The 21,750-nt window shown below is 39.3% G+C and overlaps 1 protein-coding gene across 1 annotated transcript; it reads left to right on the forward strand.

Moving 5' to 3' along the window:
• Positions 1-991: 991 nt before the first annotated feature.
• Positions 992-21,510, forward strand: IFT52 (intraflagellar transport 52). Its single transcript, XM_078600494.1, has 14 exons — positions 992-1,059; positions 2,789-2,913; positions 6,076-6,163; positions 8,792-8,921; positions 10,159-10,234; positions 11,271-11,342; positions 12,358-12,484; positions 13,582-13,668; positions 14,382-14,450; positions 17,632-17,786; positions 18,174-18,261; positions 19,784-19,892; positions 20,257-20,402; positions 20,744-21,510. Exons 1-14 carry the CDS (start codon positions 1,033-1,035, stop codon positions 20,780-20,782), a joined length of 1,338 nt encoding a protein of 445 aa, XP_078456620.1. The 5' UTR covers positions 992-1,032; the 3' UTR covers positions 20,783-21,510.
• The last annotated feature ends 240 nt before the right edge of the window (positions 21,511-21,750 follow it).

The raw sequence follows: 21,750 nt of genomic DNA on the forward strand, positions 1-21,750 counted from the left end.
TGCTACATGGCACAAAACATTTACTGTGTTTTGGATGTGTAATTGAAATTGATTCTGTAAGCTGGATGAATTGGTTATATGCAAAGTGTTCATTATTAAGCGGCAATGCTTTTTTTGCTGAGGGTGGCTAGACAATCGAGGGGCCATTATGCCTTCTAGACATGTCTCCTGAACCCACTTATCCAACAGATAATGGCATTACATTTTCGCCAAATAATCTTATTTCAGATAACATGAAATATAATTTTGAGCCAAAATGACCATATTATTATTTAGCCTTCTGGTATTGTACTCTTAGATATATCATACGTCTGGCATGGGTGCTTTCATACAGCAGTGGAATGACTGTGGCTTAATATGTTGGTGATGGGTGCTTTTAGATTGGCGTTTTGCGTCTCAAATCATGGCATTAATGTTTAATTAGGACAACAAGCTCATGAAATGTAATGAATGCCTTCTAACAGAGCACAGTAAGAATTGACGCCTGCTACTTTACAGCAAATTGGATGGAAAAGCCACGATAAGGCAACCGCACGAGGCGTGTGGTACTAAATGAATATTAATTTGCTGCAGAATCTGGTCAGCAAATTTATATTTGTGACCTTTGCCAACAATGGCTCAGCGGTTACGCAGATGATGAATGGCATAAACATTTTTATAAGCGACGTTTCGGGCAATGAGCCTTCTTCATTGCACATACATAATATATACGCTTTACAGCTTATACTTTATTCAGTAATTGGCTTAAACTCTATACCGTAATGAATATTCATGAGTTACCGTGGTGACCGCTTGATTTTTTATGTGCGCTGTTGCTAAGCGACGAACATACCCTATTTCATAGCTAACATTAGCAGAAGCCGAACTATCCGCGCATGCGATTGGCTAATATTGGAACTCGGTGGCGATTGTAACCAATCACACGCTGCTTTGAACGTCTCTTGCGCGAGCACCGACCAATCACAAGCGCGGCTTTGGCTGACATGCTTATTCGTAGTAGGATTTGTGACAAGGGCTGCGGGCGCGTCAGACATGAACATGGCTCCGAGCGGCGTTCAGGTGGGGGAATGCCATAAAGAAGCAGAAGTGTAACGATAAACGAACATTAACATCTAATGCTAACAATGCCGAACATGTGTTCTCACGGCAAACGTTTATGTTGAAGTTTCGTTTGTGGAATAAGTCCGGTGAAGCTGCACAGTGGGCCTCGGAACGGTACGCGGCCGAGTGCAATTTGTGATATAAACACTTAACTATTACACGAAAGAGAACACATTATTAACACAATATAAGGTTTCTGTTCTTATGCTGTGCATTCAGCCCATCGGTTGTCTTCACTAGAGGCTATCCGGCACAGCTTTGAGGGGGTTCGTGCGTGAGGTGGCTACGTACGGTGCGAAAGAAATTCAACGCACATACAAAATATTAAAACATGTTTTTATTTTAATATATAAAGTTACGGTCATGGCGTCATGATCTGATTTTTTGTTTAGTTTGTTTAGTTTATTGGTCTTGCCCCGCGCCTCCGATTAGCACGGCTGGTTACGTACGGTGCGAAAGAAGTTCAATGTAAAGTACATCTATTTTTTCGATTTAAAGCTTTCGTGACTGCAGGGATTAAAATTCTTGGTTCTTTCGGTAAAGTCACGTAGAAGGGAAATAATAAAAAGTAACATGTTTTATTACAACCAAGAAAATGTAAAGTACATACTTAGAAGTCTTGTGAAGTCACCAATTCGGTTTAAGGTCCATAATACAGGTTTTTTTTTTACAAAACATGACGATTTCTACACAAATCTGGCTGTCCGCCTGATGGTGCTAGTTATAATTACTGGCGAAACGTCGTACTCAGATTGTAAATATTGTGGATTTGCTCTCCAACACACCGGTGTGTTGTACTAGTAACGAAATGGCATGTTCTGTTTACGTGACCAACATTACTAATTGGTTGTGTCGGGTGGTGGTGGGTTTTAACCACACATTTATATATTTACACGATCTAACCAAAAAACCTCTATTATGCACATTGTTCTTGTACCTCCCGTCGTTTGTGTGCAATAACATATTACTAGTTATTGTATGCACACAGGTCATCTCCATTGATGTATGGTGACCTGTATAGGCATGCATTTAAACAATGTATTAAACTTTTGATTCATATTCTTGGTTCTTTCGGTAAAGTCACGTAGAAGGGAAACAATTATTACGTATTAAACCTTACTAATTGGCTGTGTCGGGTGGTGGCGGGATTAACGACACATTCATATATATATACGCGATCTAACCCAAAAAACCTGTATTTTGGATGATATTGGTCGCGAAAGCGTATGTGTTAAACTGTTTTTAATCTGCCGCAGTGTGCTGCGAATTACGGGAGCTGTCACAAACCGCCAATAATCTGCGAATTGCAGGGATTCGTGGATAATTATTGGAGTGCGGCTTATTGGATTTCTATATAAAGTAACCTCAATAGCGTTTTTCGTTCTAGAAATGGCTTGTGATATTTGGTGGTGAAACCATAGTTGCTTTAAAATCGGGTTTTACTATTTAAAAAATTGAAAGTTGTAAATGGTAAAGATTTGATCTTTATTGAAATAAAGGTGTTTTTAGTAAAATGGATATATGAGGGCATCCCACCCTTGAATCTGAATTAGCCTGGTATTTACAAGCAGTTTAGTAACTGTTGAATTCAGTAACATAGTGTTATTGGTGACAGCAGTTGCGTGTCAGACACATGCAATATACCAATGTCGCTGATGGAGTCTTTGTGTGTGTTTGCACTATTCAGGCCACTGAAAGCAAGGAGCAACGCAACACTGTTATCTTCAATGCCTCAAAAAGGGAACTCTTCTCTGCCAACTCGGGCTACAAAACGCTGCAGAAGCGACTGCGAACCAACTGGAAGATACAAACGTAATGAACACGACACTTTAACTAGTTATAAGTACTTGTAGTGACGTGGATTTTCTGGTGAGTGGGCCAGACCACAGAACCACTTTGCACAATGGATGTATGATTAGATCTGGAGTAAACTGCCTGTAAAATAGATTTACAAATAATTTACTTGGATATAAGCATGCTTAAAAAAATCAGACCATTAAAAACTTAATCTATTTTCTAAAAAGACTCACTCCATCAAACGCCTTATGTTAAAAAGTACATTATAATATAATTTTTTTGTTATATATAACAGTCATTTTAAAATGTACCAACAAACTATCTAATTTGCCAACGCATGTTGCAAGATAATAAACGCTGGGACATTTCAGTAAGGAGTCACTACCTACTGCATGTTTTTGTACAATACAGCACACCTATGCATTTTAAAAATGCCAAATTTTTTAAAAAACTTTAAAGGTACTAACAAACAATCGTATTTACCAACGTCATATATTTCAAAGATTGTAAACACTGGAAATTTTCAGTAAGCAGTCACTACCGACTGGGACCCCCATTTATTTATTTATCAAACGTGCCTCATATGACTATAAAAATAAACTTAAGGAAAGACAACCCATGTAAACACATATAGAAAAATGCACCATGCCATGTTCTATATGTGCATTCAGTGACAAAATGGTCTAACAACAGTGTTTTCAAACATCCCCATCAAATTAACATATAAAGCATTGTATAATGTTCATGTGGTTTTATTTAGAATGCAGTGATTTCTGTACCTTTTTAAAATGTCAGCATGACTGTAAAACCATTTGCTCCATTACTGTTTGGCAAAATGACAAAGTATTTGCATCCCAATTGAATCTCACCTCTTTAAATGAAGGGCATTTCATTGAATAGTCAAGTAGTAAGTATACTAGCAACTAAGCCTGCAGTGTCATTGGTGCAGTGGAAATTTTACAGAATGCCATGCTAACAGTAAAGCTGACCTCAAAGATTGTGATATCACATGTAAGAGCCAGTCACTGTGAATCAGTGTAATCGCCAAAATCTCAAATTTGAATGTTACCTAGCTTGTAAAAACTACGACTAAAACTACGGTTACATTAGGTATATTTTGCCAAAGCAATTATACTTCACGATGGGGGCTCACTTAGTTTTCAATTGTGAAAACTGTCCCTGTGGCAACCTGAATAAAGTAGATTATTTTAGTCACTAAATTATAATTTGGTCAGTTAGTCATAGTGTTGTCAGATGTATTGAAAGCAAATTTGTGGAATTTGGCTACATTTATGACATTAAAGGTATGTGCTACCTGCTGTACATATTGGATTCGATGGCCTTATTACCTTAAATCAGGGGTGGGGAATATCCGGCCCGCGGGCTGTATAAGGCCCGCGAAATCATTTGGTCTGGCCCTGCCAAGGTAACCGCAGGCGGGACTCGAAATTCAATACATCTAGGAGCAAACCTAGAAAAGCAGTTGTGAGTAGCAACATCATCAATACCAGCTAACATCACACGCCTCACCAAAGAGAAGCAGTTCCAGCCATCACATTAGGGGTGAGTTAATTAAATGTTTGACGAAATATAACAGGCTAATTTTTAAGTTGATAATTTTGTATGGGCCGCGAATTATGTGATAAATATCCAAATGGCCCTTCGCAGAAAAAGGTTCCCCACCCCTGCTTTAAATCAACAGCGAAGTTCTGAAGTCCTCTGTAGGCCCCACCCCTTTATTAGGCCCCACCTCTACTTTATCAGGCCCCATCTTTTCCTTTTTCAGACCCACTTCTTGTTCATTAGAACTGATCACAGTCTTCCTTATAGCACGGCTTGTCATGCTGGTTTATTATGTCATAATTTGTGTGTATTTCCATTGCTTAAGGGCTAATAATCAAACTGATAGTGTTTTTTGTAGCAAAAAATGTAACAAGTATATTTACTTATGGTGTTTGTGTGCCAGGGGTTGAGGTGGATATGGAGTCAATTGAGAGATCCAAACTCTAGGGGTTAATTTTCTTCCATGTAAAACTGATGTAGTATATCAGCAAAATATAATTAAACAACGTATCTCTTTCCATTTAACGAAATGGCAAAATGCTATATGCAAATATGTAAAAAAAAATTAACCAATCTATGTAGTAATTACAAACCATACTGTAAACGCAAATGTTAATACAATATACAGTATATAACTTTCAATTAAGCCATTGAAATACTTCACAAGGCAATGGATCATGTCTTACTAGTAGGTAAAGTTAAAAGAATCATGAAACAGCAATATTTATAATAAATAGTGAGAGTACTTACACATTTGTAAATAAACCAATGTGTGCATCAGATTCCTTCGCAGTGCAGGATGGAAATATAGTAATTCCTACACAATTGCAAATAAGAGGTATTTCTTAAGGTTATTTAGATGTTCGGACATACGCATATTTAATTCTCGAAAATTGCCAGACTTTAACGCAATCAATTATTTCTACAATAAGCGCAGAGATTGCCACGTGTTCTAATCCAGCCAATTCTAAATTGCTGAGCTATTGTGCACCAGGCTAAATATTGCAGACCCCCTTAGTGGAAGTGGACAGCTGTTTTTGACTACCTTATTCCTGCCTGAACTTGTGTGGTCACTTTGAAGGTGTCTGTTTTATTTTTTGTTGGTATGCATTACACTGAACACTAATAAATGTTGACACGTGATGTTTTGAAAACAGATGCCACCTAACGAGCCCAGTGTGTACACCACACGCATTAATTTAGCAAGCAGCTTGCCTAGTAACATACGTATGCACATCACAAGAGCTGGTGGCATTGATTAGAAGGTTATGCAATAGCATGAAACACCTTGCTGTCACCTGCCCTTTCAACACTTGGCAAGTTTATACTGAGTTAATGGTTTGATTTCCTAGAGTAGTCTCGTAATATATGTAAGGATTTTCCATAGCATAGCATCGTCTAAAACGTGTATATTCATGATCATGTAATTTCATTCATACGATTTTTTGTGGAAGAATAATTTCCAATCACTCCAAACCTTATAAAAATGTAAATGATTAAATATGAATAGTCCGAACACCTACAAAGCACAGCATATTACCTTGACAGGTGTGAGCATGTATGGTCATTTGATGCTATGAATTCTGTGTCCATTTGACTCTTGTGATGGCTCAGCTTGAAGGATGAGGTGTCGGAGGAGAAGCTTTTGGGAGCTCGTGTGTGGATCAGTGGAGGCCCACGAGAGAAGTTTACAGCAGCTGAGGTACACCATTTAAATGATAAAAACGCTGACAAAACTCTACGTACAGTAACAGCTTTATTTCCGTTCATCAAGTTGGGTGGCTCAGTATATATTTGTGGTGAGTTATGTTTTTATATGGATAGGAAGCTTGACACTCAATCCAGTCACCATCGTTGCACTACACTAACATCATGCAATTTATACACTATGCAATATCTGATACAAAACTAATACAATTGTAAAGACAGTACGGGGTAATGTAGGGACAATACGGCTCCCCGGAACCATGGTTACTAATTAACGGAACAGGGTCATGTTAGGGTAATGTGGGACCTAAGTGGTTGCTAATGATGATTGATGGGACAACAGTTGATAGGGTTACGTGAGGGTAAGCACGGGACCCAACGCTCTTAAAATGTAATAAGGGCAGATATTGATATGGTGAGCGAGAGTTCTGGAATAGGGGCGTGGCCGGGTCGTGAGAGGGATAATAGCCGGCGAGAACCAGACCTCGCGGCTGTTGTTGTGGGGAATCGTCGTCGCCTTGGAACGGGTTGTCCTCATCATCCTGGAGTAGGCACCGTGTAGTCTTGAAGGGCTGGAGTTACGTTGTCTCAGGATAGAGTTGTATAATTACCCAAGTGTATATAGTCACTCGTAGTTACTCGTTAAGTTGTCAGCGGAATTTATTCGTAATAAATATACATCAAAGAACAAGACGGTGTCTTTGAGAGCTACATTACACAATTGTCTAAAGAAGTACTCAAATAGTAAATGTTGTGGATTTTCTCTCCAACACATGGGTGGGCTGAAGTAGTAGCTAATTGGTGTTTTGTTTACGTGACAAAATCCCTTACTAATTGGCTGTGTCGTGTGGTGGAGGGTTACGACACATTTATACTTACTCGATCTAACCCAAAAACCTTTTATGAATTTTGTTTGAGAAAGCCTACGTGTTAAACAGAAGTATCACTGTTCATTCTAATTGTCCTTTCGTGTCATCCAGTACCTGCACATAACCAATACCTATTTTAGTGCATAGATTGTTGTTGCATAATTTCAGAATTGGAGCACGGACTGCATTCAATTCAAGTCAAAATGCTATTTGTGCCAGAAAGAGTATAAACTTAGTTGCCAAGACCAAATCACATGGAATGCTCCCTGTGTTGTCATATCTCAAGATGCTAAGCAGTATTGAGCCTGGGTCGTGCCTGGATAGGTGACCAACATGCACAAACAGGTTGTCTTAGGGCTGCAGGGCTATGTGGTGGGCAGAATAGGGTAGTGCAGCAAAGTATCTTGTTTTACTGTAAACATGCTCCCTGCCTTCACAAACCCGCACTGACTTACGTATTGAAGTATGGTCAAATGTTCCCTGCCACCTGTATAATGTGGGGAGACACTCATCCAGCAGTTGATGGACAAAAGGGACTGGATATAAATTTAGTGAAATGCATGCGGGGAGGTATTTGGCTACAGACATGTAGTCTGGAGTTTCAATGGGAACAATGTTAGTCTGATGGCCTTGGGAGTTGGGCTTTTGCCAGTTTTTCATACATTTACTGGTTTTCACTAAACTGATGGGCAACACTACACATTTCACCCACCTCTTTGACGAAAAAATGTAATGCAGTCAGCCGCTATGACGTTTAAAGATGTTAATCCTATACAGTTGCGTGACCAGTCAATAAATGGGCTTCACTAGTTTTTTCATATAATTTTTGGGACTTAGGCTACTGGCCTTTATTAAACCAGGTGATATCCCATTGAGGTTATAGAGGGACAGTTATTCTTTCAGTTTCAAGTAATTTAGAATTTTATGACGCACATTTAGTCGCACGCCGCTGCAAATTATATTACACGGGCTGTTATGTCTACTTTACGACAGACTTCCCACAGTAGTGATACACCATTTGATGCAAGACAGTATTTCACCTAATTTACTTTTATTATTATACTTTCTAAACTGCCAGAACTCTTAATTTTCAAAGCTAATAATTTAAAAGAAAGCACTCGGCCTAATTTCATTGCACATCATTTATTTGTGGTTTGTCTCTGCAACCAGTTAATTGGTGATTACATTATTAACAGCACACTGCTCTCACTACGCATAAAAATACTTTGTTGCTCGGGGAGGCATACAGTTTGTGTGTGCCAGTTTCAAAAACACTAAAGCTTATGTCCTCTGCAGCTAATGAGAACCCACATCATCTGGATAAGCATGCAGGCTGGGACAAAAAGTCAAACAGACTATACTTATAATGTATCATGTATGCTGCTTCTCACACATTTATGCAGCGACTAGCTTGGCCATGTAGGTATTTACAATTATATTTGAGGCATTTACATCGATCAAATCTTTATTTGTATAATGTTGGGTACTCTTTCACTTTTTTTAGCCTACATGGCTAATGTGAAAGAAGCTAAATTCAAATTGATGGGACTACATTGACAGTTGTAAAGCGCAGGTGGAAATATATTTGTACCATCATTGACAACCATTGATTTGTGACTGGATAAAATACACGCTAAAGTTCTGCCCAATGTATGTCTGTTGAACTTCTTTCCCACCATAAGTAGTCAGTGGCCCTTGTTTAAAATAATGAAACATATGTAATGATGCATTTTTATTATCCCTTAACCTTTGAGATTGAAGCACTGAAGAGGTACCTGGACAGTGGGGGCACGGTGCTGGTGATGCTGGGTGAAGGAGGCGAGGCCAAACATGATACCAACATCAACTTCCTGCTTGAAGAGTTTGGAATTATGGTGAACAATGGTATTAATTCATCTGCCAGAGTGCTTGCGCGCACACCACCTCGCAAGACATTACATCTGTTCTCTTTTCTTTGCATTGGCTACCAGTCAAGTATCGAGTAGATTTATACGATTCTGCTGCTGACCTACAAGGCTCTCGGTGGGTTAGCCTCACAAAATTTGCAGGAACTAACCGATTTTTTTCGGCAATGATGTCCCTGAGATCTTCGGAATGCCTTCTAAGTACTCCGAGATCAAGGCTCTGTTCCTGGGGTGAATGGCCTTTTGGCAGTGCAGCTCCCAGAATATGCAACGCTTTACCTTTGGTAATACGACAGAGTCTTTAGGGCTATTTAAGCCCTATCTTGAAAACTCACCTCTCTAAATTGGCCTTTACCATTTGGGGAGTACCCCTAAAATTTAAGAAAATAAAATAGAATAAAATAGAAAATTGCACTCCCAAAGCTATAACATACAACTTGCTTTTAGTTATACTCTTAGTTTTTTCGGTAAAGTCACGTAGGTAAAAAAATGAAATTAAAATTAATAAAAATAAAATTGCTTTTAGTTGCATTACCATGCTGCGTTGAAAGATGCCAGACAATTGCAGTTTAGTACTGTACAGTAACTCCTGGTGAATTCTTTTTTATGAGTGTCATGCATGTAAAAGGCCACCAAAATACCTGGAGAAAACCTACATATAGGATAACACTCAATAATATATATGGGCTCATGTACCAATTTACTGTACTGCCATAATTTGGCCTCCTGCAACTCAACTAATTTGGGAGTCTTACAAATCCACAGTTATCCACAAATATTTGCCATTTACTCTGGTTCTGTTCGTTTTCTGCTTTCCATATACGGTGCATTGGGATCTACGGATGAAATGCACCTCATAAATGTAAATTATTATTGTGACCTATAGTAAATGGAACAACAATGTCAACTACATGATTATTCACAACATCACAGGAAAATTGCACTGTTTAACGTAATAATTGCAAGACTCTTTGCATTTACTTGAAGTATAAGTCTGTCATTAATAAAGCCTTTTTCCAAACTTGGAATTTGGGCACAAACTTAAGTAAAAACTAATCATTGTCACCAAATAATATTATTTGCTCTTTGCCTGGATTGAAATGGTGCAATTGAGGTATAATTGCTAAAAACGTATTAAAATGTATTTTAAACATGTTAAATTATTGTGCAATGTAGATTATGTAATTTTAATATAAACGGTTTTGTTTTACCAACAGATGCTGTGATACGAAATGTTTACTACAAGTACTACCATCCCAAGGAGGCCCTCATATCAAACGGTGTCCTGAACAGGTAAATTACTGCACTTGTCTGCTTGATAGTTGGAGATATATTGCAATGGACAGATATCTTTATGGAAAACAAAGAAAGTACTTAGTCATGCTTATGTTGACTGATGAGAGGAGTTGCTTTTTTTTCAAGGATGGATCTTGCATTGAGTGCCCAGAATGTTTTCACGACTCTACAGATTGCGATCAAAATAATGTTCGCGTATATACCGTGACCTGCATATAAATTTACCATTTGGCAGAGTACCCCTAAAAGTTAAGAAAAGAAAATAGAAAAAAATAGAAAAAAATAGAAAATTGCACTCCCAAAGCTATAACATACAACTTGCTTTTAGTTGCATTACCATGCTGCGCTGAAAGATGCCAGACAATCGAAGTTTAGTACTGTACAGTAACTCCTGGTAAATTCCTTTTTATGAGTGTCATGCATGTAAAAGGTCACCAGAATACCTGGAGAAAACCTACATATAGGACAATACTCAATAGGTTATATATATGGGCTCATGGACCAATTTACTGTACTGCCATAATTTGGCCTCCTGCAACTCAACTAATTTGGGAGGCTTACAAATCCACAGTTATTCACATATATTTGCCTCCAGAGCACTGGATTTCAGATGTGTGCCACAAGACATGGTGTAACAATAAGAAAATTAACATTCTGCTTTAACAGTACTCACGGGAGTAGCATTGTGGTACTGTACTGATAACTAAGACTAATTAATTATGAAACAATTAAAATATCATCTTTATACCAAGCAAAGCAAAATGCCCTAAAGGCATGTTATTTCCATTTTATTACCGTGTGAAATATTAATGCCCAGTAATAAAACATCTATATAACCTTAGAACAAATGTATCCATTATTTATCACATTGGTTGAATGTCACGTATGAAATGCCTTGTTACAAATTTTTCCCCTGCCGATTTCCCCCCTCTATTTGGCACCCTGAAATGTTATGCTTGGTTAAAACTTTGAAGGGAAATTAGATCTACTGCTGAATCATGTGTTTTTGCATTGTATGCTTGGCTTGTTTTAGGGAGATAAACCGGGCAGCCGGCAAGCCGGTTCCTGGAGCAGGGGATGATGAAAACGGCAGCCATATCTCACAGTGAGGCGCTACCCTTTCCTCAATCATTGTGTTACTTGTATATAAGTGAGGAACAATGTGTGAATTGAAATGAGATTATAAGGTTGACATTCCATGTTCTTATTCTTGGTTCTTTCGGTAAAGTCATGTAGAAGGGAAACAATACAATAATACAAATATAAAACAATAAAATTCTGACGACGTTTCGATTGCTTGTGTTGCAATTGCTTGTGTTGCAATCGAATCGTCGTGAGAATTTTATTGTTTAATATTTTTTTTATTTTATTGTTTCCCTTCTACGTGACTTTACCGAAAGAACCAAGAATATGAATCCCTGCAGTCACGAAAACTTTAAATCAAAATTCCATGTTCTATTTACCTTATTTTGTGCTTTAACCCATGGTAAATTTGGGCCAAAAGTGCAGAGATGGTTGACTTTACCGAAAGAACCAAGAATATGGTGGCTGATGCTTTACCATTTTTGGAAACAATTCCTAGGCTAGGTTGTCATATTTGTAACTTGATGGTGTTAGCTTGTCAAATGACATTAACTTTAAAACCACTTGAAAGCCCTTTCATGTGCAACATTATTTTGCCAGAGAGACCTTCGTAATTTTATTTAAGAAGACGTAAAGTTGTTATTATTAAGTAATTAGAGTGCATTTTTAAGTGTGATATTTGTGTTCTGGCATAGGCATGTAAGATTATGAAATGTAAATACCATTGCAATTTAGAGTAATTACACAATTGAACACTGAACTGTATATATTTTGCATTGCAATGCAAAGATACAATTGTTTTAATGATACATTTTTGGGCAGCCCATAGCATTTGTGTCACACGAAGAAGTTCAGAAGAAGTTCAAGTGCTTAAAATGATGTCATGTTCTCAAGTACATTTTGGCAAAACACAGTCCTAGTTCATGGACATGACAGCGCAGTTTTTGCTAACCTCTGCTTGTGATCTGTCTGCATCGAATATGTTTTGAAGCGGTTGTATTACCCACCCACTCACTCACCTCCCCTTCCACCTCTAGGGGTTTAACATTTGTGTACCCATACGGAGCAACCCTGAATGTCATGAAGCCGGCAGTGGCAGTGCTGTCTACGGGCAGTGTGTGCTTCCCACTTAATCGGCCTGTGCTTGCCTTCCATCACAACAAGGTGAGCAAGAGTCCAGAGCAGGACCAATGGGAGGATACATTGTAGTGTAGTTAGTACATGTTCAGCCATTTGTCAATTCACTGCTGGATGAGAGCCTCCCCACACCGTACAGGTTGTGATGTATATCTGCCCATACTTCAGTGCATGTTGATAGTGGGGAGCATAGACATAGAAGCATAGAAACAATACTGCTAAGGGTTTTCTGCACTGACTCTTGCTACTCAAAACATAGAACTGCAAGTGTAGTTCATAGCTTCACATAAATCTAGCTTTAATCAAAGACTATTTCAAAGTTACCGCATTAAGAACATTGCCAGTTTCAAACAATACAAAAAAGCGTGTAAAAAGCACATAGTCTCTTGTGCTTATGGAAAAACTATCAGCATTTTCTGAACAAGTGCATTGTGGTCCTCTTGTCTTATGTCTCCATCAAAATCAATTTTAACGAACGTGACCAACTGACAGGCAGCAGTGACACAGATAGACAACATTAGACCAGTTTTGTTCTTATTAGGACTCAACGGCACAGTTCAATATAGTCACCAATGCTCACGACTGCAAAGTCTGCCTTTGCAACCATATTTGTGGAGTCCCCACTTCTACACTATTGAGCAGATGAGCTTGGCTAATATCAAATAATAATACCTGCATATGAGAGAAACCCATAATAACAGAAAAACGGTGCATGCTGGAACATTATGGTTTTCCAGCCAGCACTTTTGTTGATTTGAAGCTTTCGTGACTGCAGGAATCCATACTCTTTGGTTCTTTCGGTAAAGTCACGTGGGTAGAAAATAAAATAAATCACGACGTTTCGGGCGCAACACAAGCGTGATTGGTTTATCTCATCCATTACATATTATATATATTTTTGATAACATTGAAATAGATGGTAGAAGTAGCTATAGGTGTCTCATGAGCGTATTTGCTATACCTGATAAATGCAGTGTTTGATCATATTAATGAATGTCCCAGCGATAATTTTATTAAAATTGCGAAGCTGTAACTTAACTTCAACATATATATTAACTGGACATGCATCGACATTTAAATAATTACAAAAACTGAACCTGCATAATTTGTTTTTCTTCAAACAGCAAAGTGGAGGGAAGCTTGCTGTACTGGGCTCATGTCACATGTTCAGTGATCAGTACCTGGACAAGGAGGAGAACAACAAGATTCTGGTAAACACTCTCCCCTGGCAGGTGTTTGGGTTCAATAATAATGGATGATAACGCTCAGAGGCAGGATTTTATTGAATGGCATTGCTCACAAGACAAATCTCTTTCAGATTACAATGCTGCCACCTGCTGCATGACCCAAGCCATTACACTTGTGATATATGTATGAAACCATGTGTGTGAGAATTATTTACGATTTATGCAATGAAATAAGAATAATTTGACTTTACGGTTAGGTGTATAAAGTTAACCAACCTGTATACATGTGAAAATATGTAGATAAGATGGTAAAAAATAAGACGAAAAATATTTGATTCTTAAATTGTTACCTTGAAACATACAATTTCATCAAATTACTGAGGCGAGGCTGTGGGGGGTAAATAGTTATATGCCTACTTACAGTACTGTCACTTGCAACCTTTGTTGGGCCAAAGGGAAATAATAGAATAAGTACACGTCTTTAAGCAGAAAAGGTGCATTGTCTGTTTTGCAAGTGAGGTCTTGCAAATGTTAGTTTTTGCAGAATAGTGATTTGACTATAACAATACCATTATGCCTATGAATCCATTTGACTGATCCAGTACAAGTTTATAACCATCAACAGTGCATAATCACTATTCATAGGACTTCTAAATATATTACTGCATAGATCATGCAAATCAAATAACGTGTTCATGATTTTTGCTGTTTCTTTCAATACTTAAACCCTTTAACAGGATGTTTTGATGCAGTGGCTCACAACGAAAGATGTTCAACTCAATCAAATTGATGCGGAGGACCCAGAGGTATTGACATTATACTCCACTAACACAGAAACCGCTACGTTGCACTAGTTGCTTAGATCGTGGCAGTGAAATGGACATGATATAAATGTTGGCGGAGAAAAACATTGATTAAGAAACGTTTTTTTTCCAACCAGTACACTGGTGGGGGGAGCGCAGTTCACAAAGACCAATACAAACACATTTCCTACGACCATGGGAGTGCACTGCGATGTCACCTTCTCGCGATAGCCATGTCGCATTGCTACCTGCTCAGCTTTTTTTCCCGCTATTGTGAGTGAGTAGAACACATTTTTACTCTGCTCCTTCAAGCATATTGACTTTATTGGTATTTTATCTATTTTCTCTACAGTTTTTCGGTACGGGGATGAAGCCGTTATTTTTTTCACACTGCAGGGCCCTCTTTGTAGGCAAATGTAGTAGTTATTGGTGGCTGTAGATGTAATTTCAGAATCACTTGATGATGGTGGAAATTTAAAAAGGCAGGAAAGGCAATCTATGTTAGATTTTCTGCTGGCCACACAGGGCTGCTGATCCTCATGAGCGGTGTGGCTTGTGCCTTGCAGGCTGACCATAATCCCCATGGGTGCATGGAATGTCAAAGCCTGTCTCTTAAATTCGGGCAGACTCCAGAGGAGCAGTGAGCAGCCTGCTGTGCCTGCCCACCTCTTATAAATTTGGCAGATTCCCATGTCCTTCATGGTTCATTCCACAAGGGTGGTCTCCACATCCTAGGCATTGGCAGCCTCAGTTTCGATTCCTAAGATTTGTAGGGCATCCACTTTGGCTCACCCAAAGGCTTTCATTAAGCATTATAGACTTTACAACGAGGCCTGCAATGAGGCTAGGTTTTGCAGACCAGTTTTGACTGCAGTAACTCAGACCAACTTCGGTTAAGAGCTCTGGTATGGTGGCACTTATAATGTGATGGTGTGTATGTTCATTTAGTATAACATTTGTTGGGGTGCTCGTTGCTCCTGAACTTTTGTAATTCTAACACACACACACATTGCCACATTACCAAGCCACCCTTCCTCCTTACTACGGGGTGCAGCATTATCGGCTGTGTTCTCCTCTGGTGGTCTTGGAATTTCTGTTTGTTTCTGAGGGAGAGGAAGCTTGCCTTGACAGCCCTTTGAAGTCCAAGCTGCATTCCCTACCCTCGTGTATTGGTTTGAATGAATATAATATAAAAACAATTCTGCTATGGTTAATTTTGTGTCCAATATGATCTTCGGGTATGTGCCACTGTGTGTGTGTTAGTTTTGGGGAGCGGTCGTGTAGTGGTCGTGTAGTGGTTAGCACACTGCGCTACGAACCCGGCAACGCGGGTTCCATTCACGCTCATGGCCATCACCAGTGACGATTATCTCAACCGGTTCTGGGCCTCCCGTAGGTTGACATAACAGCAATTGAGTACCTGGTGCGGTGTGTAAACATTGCCACTTGGGAGACAGGTGGCTGGGCATGGTGCTGACCACCAACCCCTTGTTTGCCATGCCAGACTTCATAGGTGCTCCCTAACAGCACTTGCTGTTACAGTATGTTAAGGCTATATTGGGGATCTTTGTGTGAGTTTCACAGAGTATTCTTGGTTATTTTGGTAAAGTCACGTAAATTAAAAAAATATATAAAATTTCTTTTTTTAATAATAAAAATATAATACAAATGAAAATAATAAATTGAAAATAATAAAAGCAAAAAACCCACAATAAGAATGAAAATAAAATACAATTTTTTAATTAAAATAAATACATTTCAAATAATAAAAGGAAAAAACCCACGAAGTTTCGATCGCAACACAAGCAGTCTTCATCAGGCGGAGAGAAAAGAGGGGGCATGCCTCCAAATGTAGCTGCTTATAACGGTTCCAAAGTGATTGGGCGAGGGAAAGAGCTGCGCAAGCAACACGAACGGCGCAAGCAGCGCGCTAATGTAGGAGCAACACAAAGGGGGAGTTGGGCGGAGGAGAGCTTGTGCAGCGCAAACAGCATGGGCGGAGCAGCCAGTCAGCCAGCGTTAACGTAGGAGCAGACAATGGTGGGTGGAGGAAGGGGGCAGAGACGGGGAGAGAGAGGCAGAGATAGGGGGGGTAGAGATGGGGGGGTGGCATTGCACCTCGCTACACACAACCACACTGCTGACAGTAGAGGTTGACAAGAAAACACAAATCAAGTCATGACCCAAAGTGGTTGATGACATCTTTCCAATGATTGCTGAGTTTAAAACCGTCGTCTCGGTTGAAATTGTGTCTGTCTGTGTATATTTTTTGTTTTCTATTTATGTGACTTTACCGAGAGAACCAAGAATATGAATTCCTGCAGTCACGAAAGTTTTAAGTCGGTATAACAGAGGTTCACGGGTGCTCAGCACTGCATCGAATGCTTCGCCATTCTTTGTTTTAACAAATTCCTTCATTTAGCTCAGTTATGAGGATGCCATGTTTTGATAATTGGTTTTTTACCCTTCTATCTGGCAACAAAACTGACACCTTTTTTACAAGGAGTCATGTTTGCATAGACCACAATACCTGCGGCCATAATGCAAAAAAAAACATAACTGATAATATATGCACTGTCCTTGAAGTTGATTGGTCCACACCCGAGACAGCTTTCCTTAGAGCCTAGTCTCACATGGGTTGGACCAGATGACGGATATATTATCAGAGTTATGTTTTTTGTTTGCATTATGGCTGCAGGTATTGTGGTCTATGCAAACATGACTCCTTGTAAAAAAGGTGTCAGTGTTGTTGCCAGATAGAAGGGTAAAAAAACTATTATCATATATATTACTGGCAAATGAGGTTCCAATGAAGCCATTTTTGATCGAGGAATGAGACAAATATGGATGGATTTAAATTATTCCTGATGACATGAGCCCATCTTGCAGTTAAATATAATTAGTGTATTATTTTTACAAGTGGTAAGCTACCATACTCACCAATTACATTATTTTCCCATATAATATAACCACTGTAGGCACCTGTACTAGAGTAATGCATTACTATAACATCGAGCATTTCAAAATAGGTTCACCTTGGGTCAGTACTATAAAGTCTTACTTCCAAACTCTTGTTAAAGGTATACTTTGCTGCAATATCTAGCCTAGCCACGAGATGGAACTTTCCCTTTGCAAAGTGAAGATTCCCTTTCGGGAATGGAATTGTCTGTTCTTCTCTTTGCAGATCTCGGACTACAACATGCTGCCCGATACGGGAAAGTTGGCTGAGAATCTGCGTGTCTGCCTGCAGGAGAGCGATGAGATTCCACGCGATTTTACCACCCTCTTTGACATCAACACCTTCTCCCTTGACATGACCTCGCTGCCCAAAGTTATTGAGTCAGTGACATTTACCTTCTTTTGTTTGAAAGTCACGCAGCATACAGATTCACATTGTATTTAAATGCAGAATGTCTTCACATATTCCAGCTTCAAAACTGAAGCAGGGTTCAGATGAGTGGGTGCGTCAAAGATCTAATGCTTTTCCAATGCCAGAACAGCTATCATCACTGCATTGATTCTACAGAAGCTGCCAGAAATAAAACAAGGGTTCTCTAGTGTTATGACTTTTGTAGTAACTACTGGTGACGACACCAAATATTAAAATCAAATTTAGTTTTGCAGCTTGCTTTGTATTATGTTTACTTTTTAACATATTTGATACCAGTATAAAGTGTGTGTTACCATATGGCCTCCATTATTCCCAATGTATTTTGTTTTTTCCAGAGCTTATGAGCAGCTAAACATTAAACATGAATCACTTCAACTCATTCAGCCGCAGTTCGAAACCCCACTGCCACCCCTCCAGCCAGCTGTAAGTACAAGTCCATGCAAAGAGTAAAAATTTTGGCTTTCATCAGTGCTAATCACTGCCTGTTAAGTGCATGATAGTGTGATCAATGTTTTTTGTAGGAAATACATAAATACATTTGTATTGTAATTAATGCGGTCGCATCTGAAGATGGCGCATAGAACAATGGGATGCCCGTCATAAGGGAAAAGGATGAATATGCTTTTTAAGGGAAGTCAGCCATAAACAGGAGAAGGTCTTTAGCCTGAACTTGGGACAGGCAGTTGGCCTGTGGCAGTACCAAACTACAGGGGCAGCAGAGAAGAAGGAGCAACGTTTAGAAAACCTTGGTTACATGAGTGGTTACATGAGAGGAGAGCACGTGAAGGAGTTCTATAAGAAGGGGGAGATAGATGGACCGAGTCCGTAGAGGATCTTGAATATGGTGAGTGTATTTTGTAGTTGATGAGAGACTAGATTGTGAGTTAGTGGATGTGTTGAGGCGTAGGGTGATGACGTCAGGGGGTAGTGGGATGAGGTCATGTCACGGGTATTGTAAGGGGGTACTTAAGGGGGACCCCGTGACGTGAGTGGGGTCGTTGTGGGAGCCCGGGATGGAGAGCGTCTGAAAGGAGGTCTTTCCTGCTCGTGACCGGACAGTGTTGGCTGATCCCCCGTCCGGGTTCTACGAGTAGGAGTGAGAGAGCCCAAGAGATAGCCAACAGATAGAGCCTGAGGGCCGTGTGAAGGACCGAGTGTAGGGACACCTACATCTGGTGTGGATTGTTACCCCTTGTGTTGATAAACTGGCGCAAGCCCTTACTAGGAGTTCTGTCTCCGAGTTGTTCTGCACTACACAACAGATGTATTGGAGTATTGGGATGATGTGGTCTTGTTTATCGTTGTGGTTGAGTAATATTGCAATGGTATTTGGCTTATCTGGAGTTTAGAGGTGAGCCATAGATAAGAGTTGCAGTAAAGTCAACAGGTGATATAGGTAGGCAAGGAAGTGGTAAAATGCAGATGGTTTTTCCGTTGAAGGTAAGAGGAGGTCCTGGAAAGTTGAGAGATAACTTGAGTTTGGGATTGATGATGGCCCCAAAATCACCACCAGTGTAATGCAGTTTATGATGTGTAGCCTTGAATTGGAGTCTTTATTTTGTATGGACATTTTGCCAATGATTACTTCAGTTTTAGAAATGTTTAGCTTGAGAAAGTTGGAACTAATCTGAGATCGCATCAAAGCAGGATGTGAGAGTGGACATACTACACCGACGTAGCCTTTCAGGTTTGCTCAGTAGCCTAGTGGTAAGTGTGCATTTCACCGAGTCAGTTTGCATGAAATTTACAAGTTACTGTTACTTCTCGGTCATTACTACATTTCTTCACTCTTAAAAAATCTTTGTTAAAGACAATTTTTTTTTACTGAAGGCCTTGGCAGTCAAATGTAACATCCCAATTTTGTCTCCTTTACAAAGGATGTAATTGGTTTGAAAATAATTCTCACCTTATAACATAAAGGATGTTTAATTCAATTTGTATGCAGGTATTTCCACCTAATTTTCGGGAACTGGGGCCCCCTCCACTGGAACTTTTTGACCTGGATGAAGCATTTTCATCAGAGAAAGTCCGTCTAGCACAGCTCACCAATAAATGTAAGCGCTGCATCTCACGTAATCACTGTGAAGGCCATATGTTGAACCTTTTAAATTGTGTATTTCTCAAGACACTGGAATGAACTTGCACCAAAAAGTTAATTTTTCTTTGCCCTGTATGGCAGAGACTTTCTTCCCAAGGCTTCTTTAAAATGCCCAAATAATGGCTATTCATTCCTGTATAAAATCTAGTAAACGTCCATGTGTAGTCTCGTATGGTTTAAAACTTGTTTTTTTTAAGGTAGGAAATAGATGTGATTAAATGTAAAATAAATAAACACTATACCAGAAACTTAACGACTGCGTCTGCATAACTAAAACAGTGATGTGCCATAAGTGCTTTACTGTGTGATCTATGCAACAGGCACAGATGACGATCTGGAGTACTATGTTCGGAAGTGCGGTGACATCTTGGGTGTGACAAGCAAGCTGCCAAGAGAGGCACAAGATGCCCGCCATGTTCTGCAGCATGTCTTTTTTCAGCTTGTTGAGTTTAAAAAACTGAACCAGGTACAGTGGCACTTTAACGATCGAGAATGTCATGATTGCCATCTTTCCGAGCACCTCCAACCTCTGCTCTCATAATAGTCATCTCCGTAAATTATCTTATCCTCATCAGCAATTTTTATGACCGACTTCACCATCTTCAATGGTGTCCTAATGTCTACAGTTATTAATTCTATATATGATTGGAGAACGTTGACTTAAATGTAAGCTGGGATTTGCATGGGTAAAAAAAGTATGGGTACACATTGGGCATATGCTGGGGTGAAATGTGAAAGTTTGAATCAGATGATTCTTGACAATCTAATTCAGATGTATTTTCTTCACTCTGTGCCACAATTGTGCAGGAGCAGGACATTGACACAGCAGAGTCATTCCAGAACTAACGACTGGCCGTTCATCATCCAGTCACATCTGCTGGGCAGCAGGGCCTTCCAAAGCTCTTTTTGAGCACCACATTTTCTCGAGTAATGTACAGTTCCATTGTTCATCATTTGTAAGCCGACCAGACAATCCTAATGATCTCTGAAGGCACATGCATAATTGTGTGTATGTGCGTGAGAGGAGCAGTGGTGTAGTTGTTTGTGTGCTTTCTTACCAATATCGTGACCTGGATTCAAGTCCTGGTTATGGATACCATCATTGGCAAATGTTATCTGTTGTGGGCCTCCTCTAGGTCGAATCACCCATATGAGAACCTGATTCAGCACCGAGAAGACAGGCATTTGGATGTGTTTATTGCCACATCACTCTGTCATTTGAGCCTGAGCAGGTGCACACTTACAGCACTGGCCCTAACATAACGTATGCTTTTTAGGAAAATGTTTGTCTTAATGTGAGAAAAAGGCACGTTTATGCTTGAAAACAAACATGCATAAATCAACACATTGCAAATATCGCTTTTAATCGAGTTATACTGTCATGTAAAATGGTTAATTTGGTCAATTTACATCTTTTTATGAAATATTCCCTGTGAATTAGACATTGTGTTGCTGGACTTATCCAATACAACCGAGTGAAAAAGAAATATGCACACCGCTTGACATATGCACATAGAAGTTGACAGGTTAATTACCCTTCAAACTGCCAATTTGATCCAAACATTCCACCCAAATTATATTGAGACTGAAAGAGATAAGAGACATTCAGATAATAATAATGTACAATGCATGGTAAGTGTAATTGGTACTATTTTTTTAAAATGCAAAATGAGTTTTGCAAAGTGTGAAACATCACAATATTTCAAATTCTGCCCTACCATTTTCATTACCTTTATGGAACCCTGCGGCTGATTGCCTAAAACACTTGACGTTTATTTTTTTGTTATTTTACGTTAGTTATTATAAACTAATGT

This window comes from Lampetra planeri, chromosome 14 (genome assembly GCF_965212315.1).
Source record: "Lampetra planeri chromosome 14, kcLamPlan1.2.h2, whole genome shotgun sequence".
Lineage (NCBI taxonomy): Eukaryota > Metazoa > Chordata > Hyperoartia > Petromyzontiformes > Petromyzontidae > Lampetra > Lampetra planeri.

Coding starts and splice junctions, on each gene's coding strand:
- IFT52 (XM_078600494.1), top strand. CDS start 1,033: ATGAACATGGCTCCGAGCGGCGTTCAG. Junction 11,343..12,357: donor AACGGCAGCCATATCTCACA/GTGAGGCGCTAC, acceptor TTCCACCTCTAG/GGGTTTAACATTTGTGTACC. Junction 20,403..20,743: donor AGTTTAAAAAACTGAACCAG/GTACAGTGGCAC, acceptor ACAATTGTGCAG/GAGCAGGACATTGACACAGC.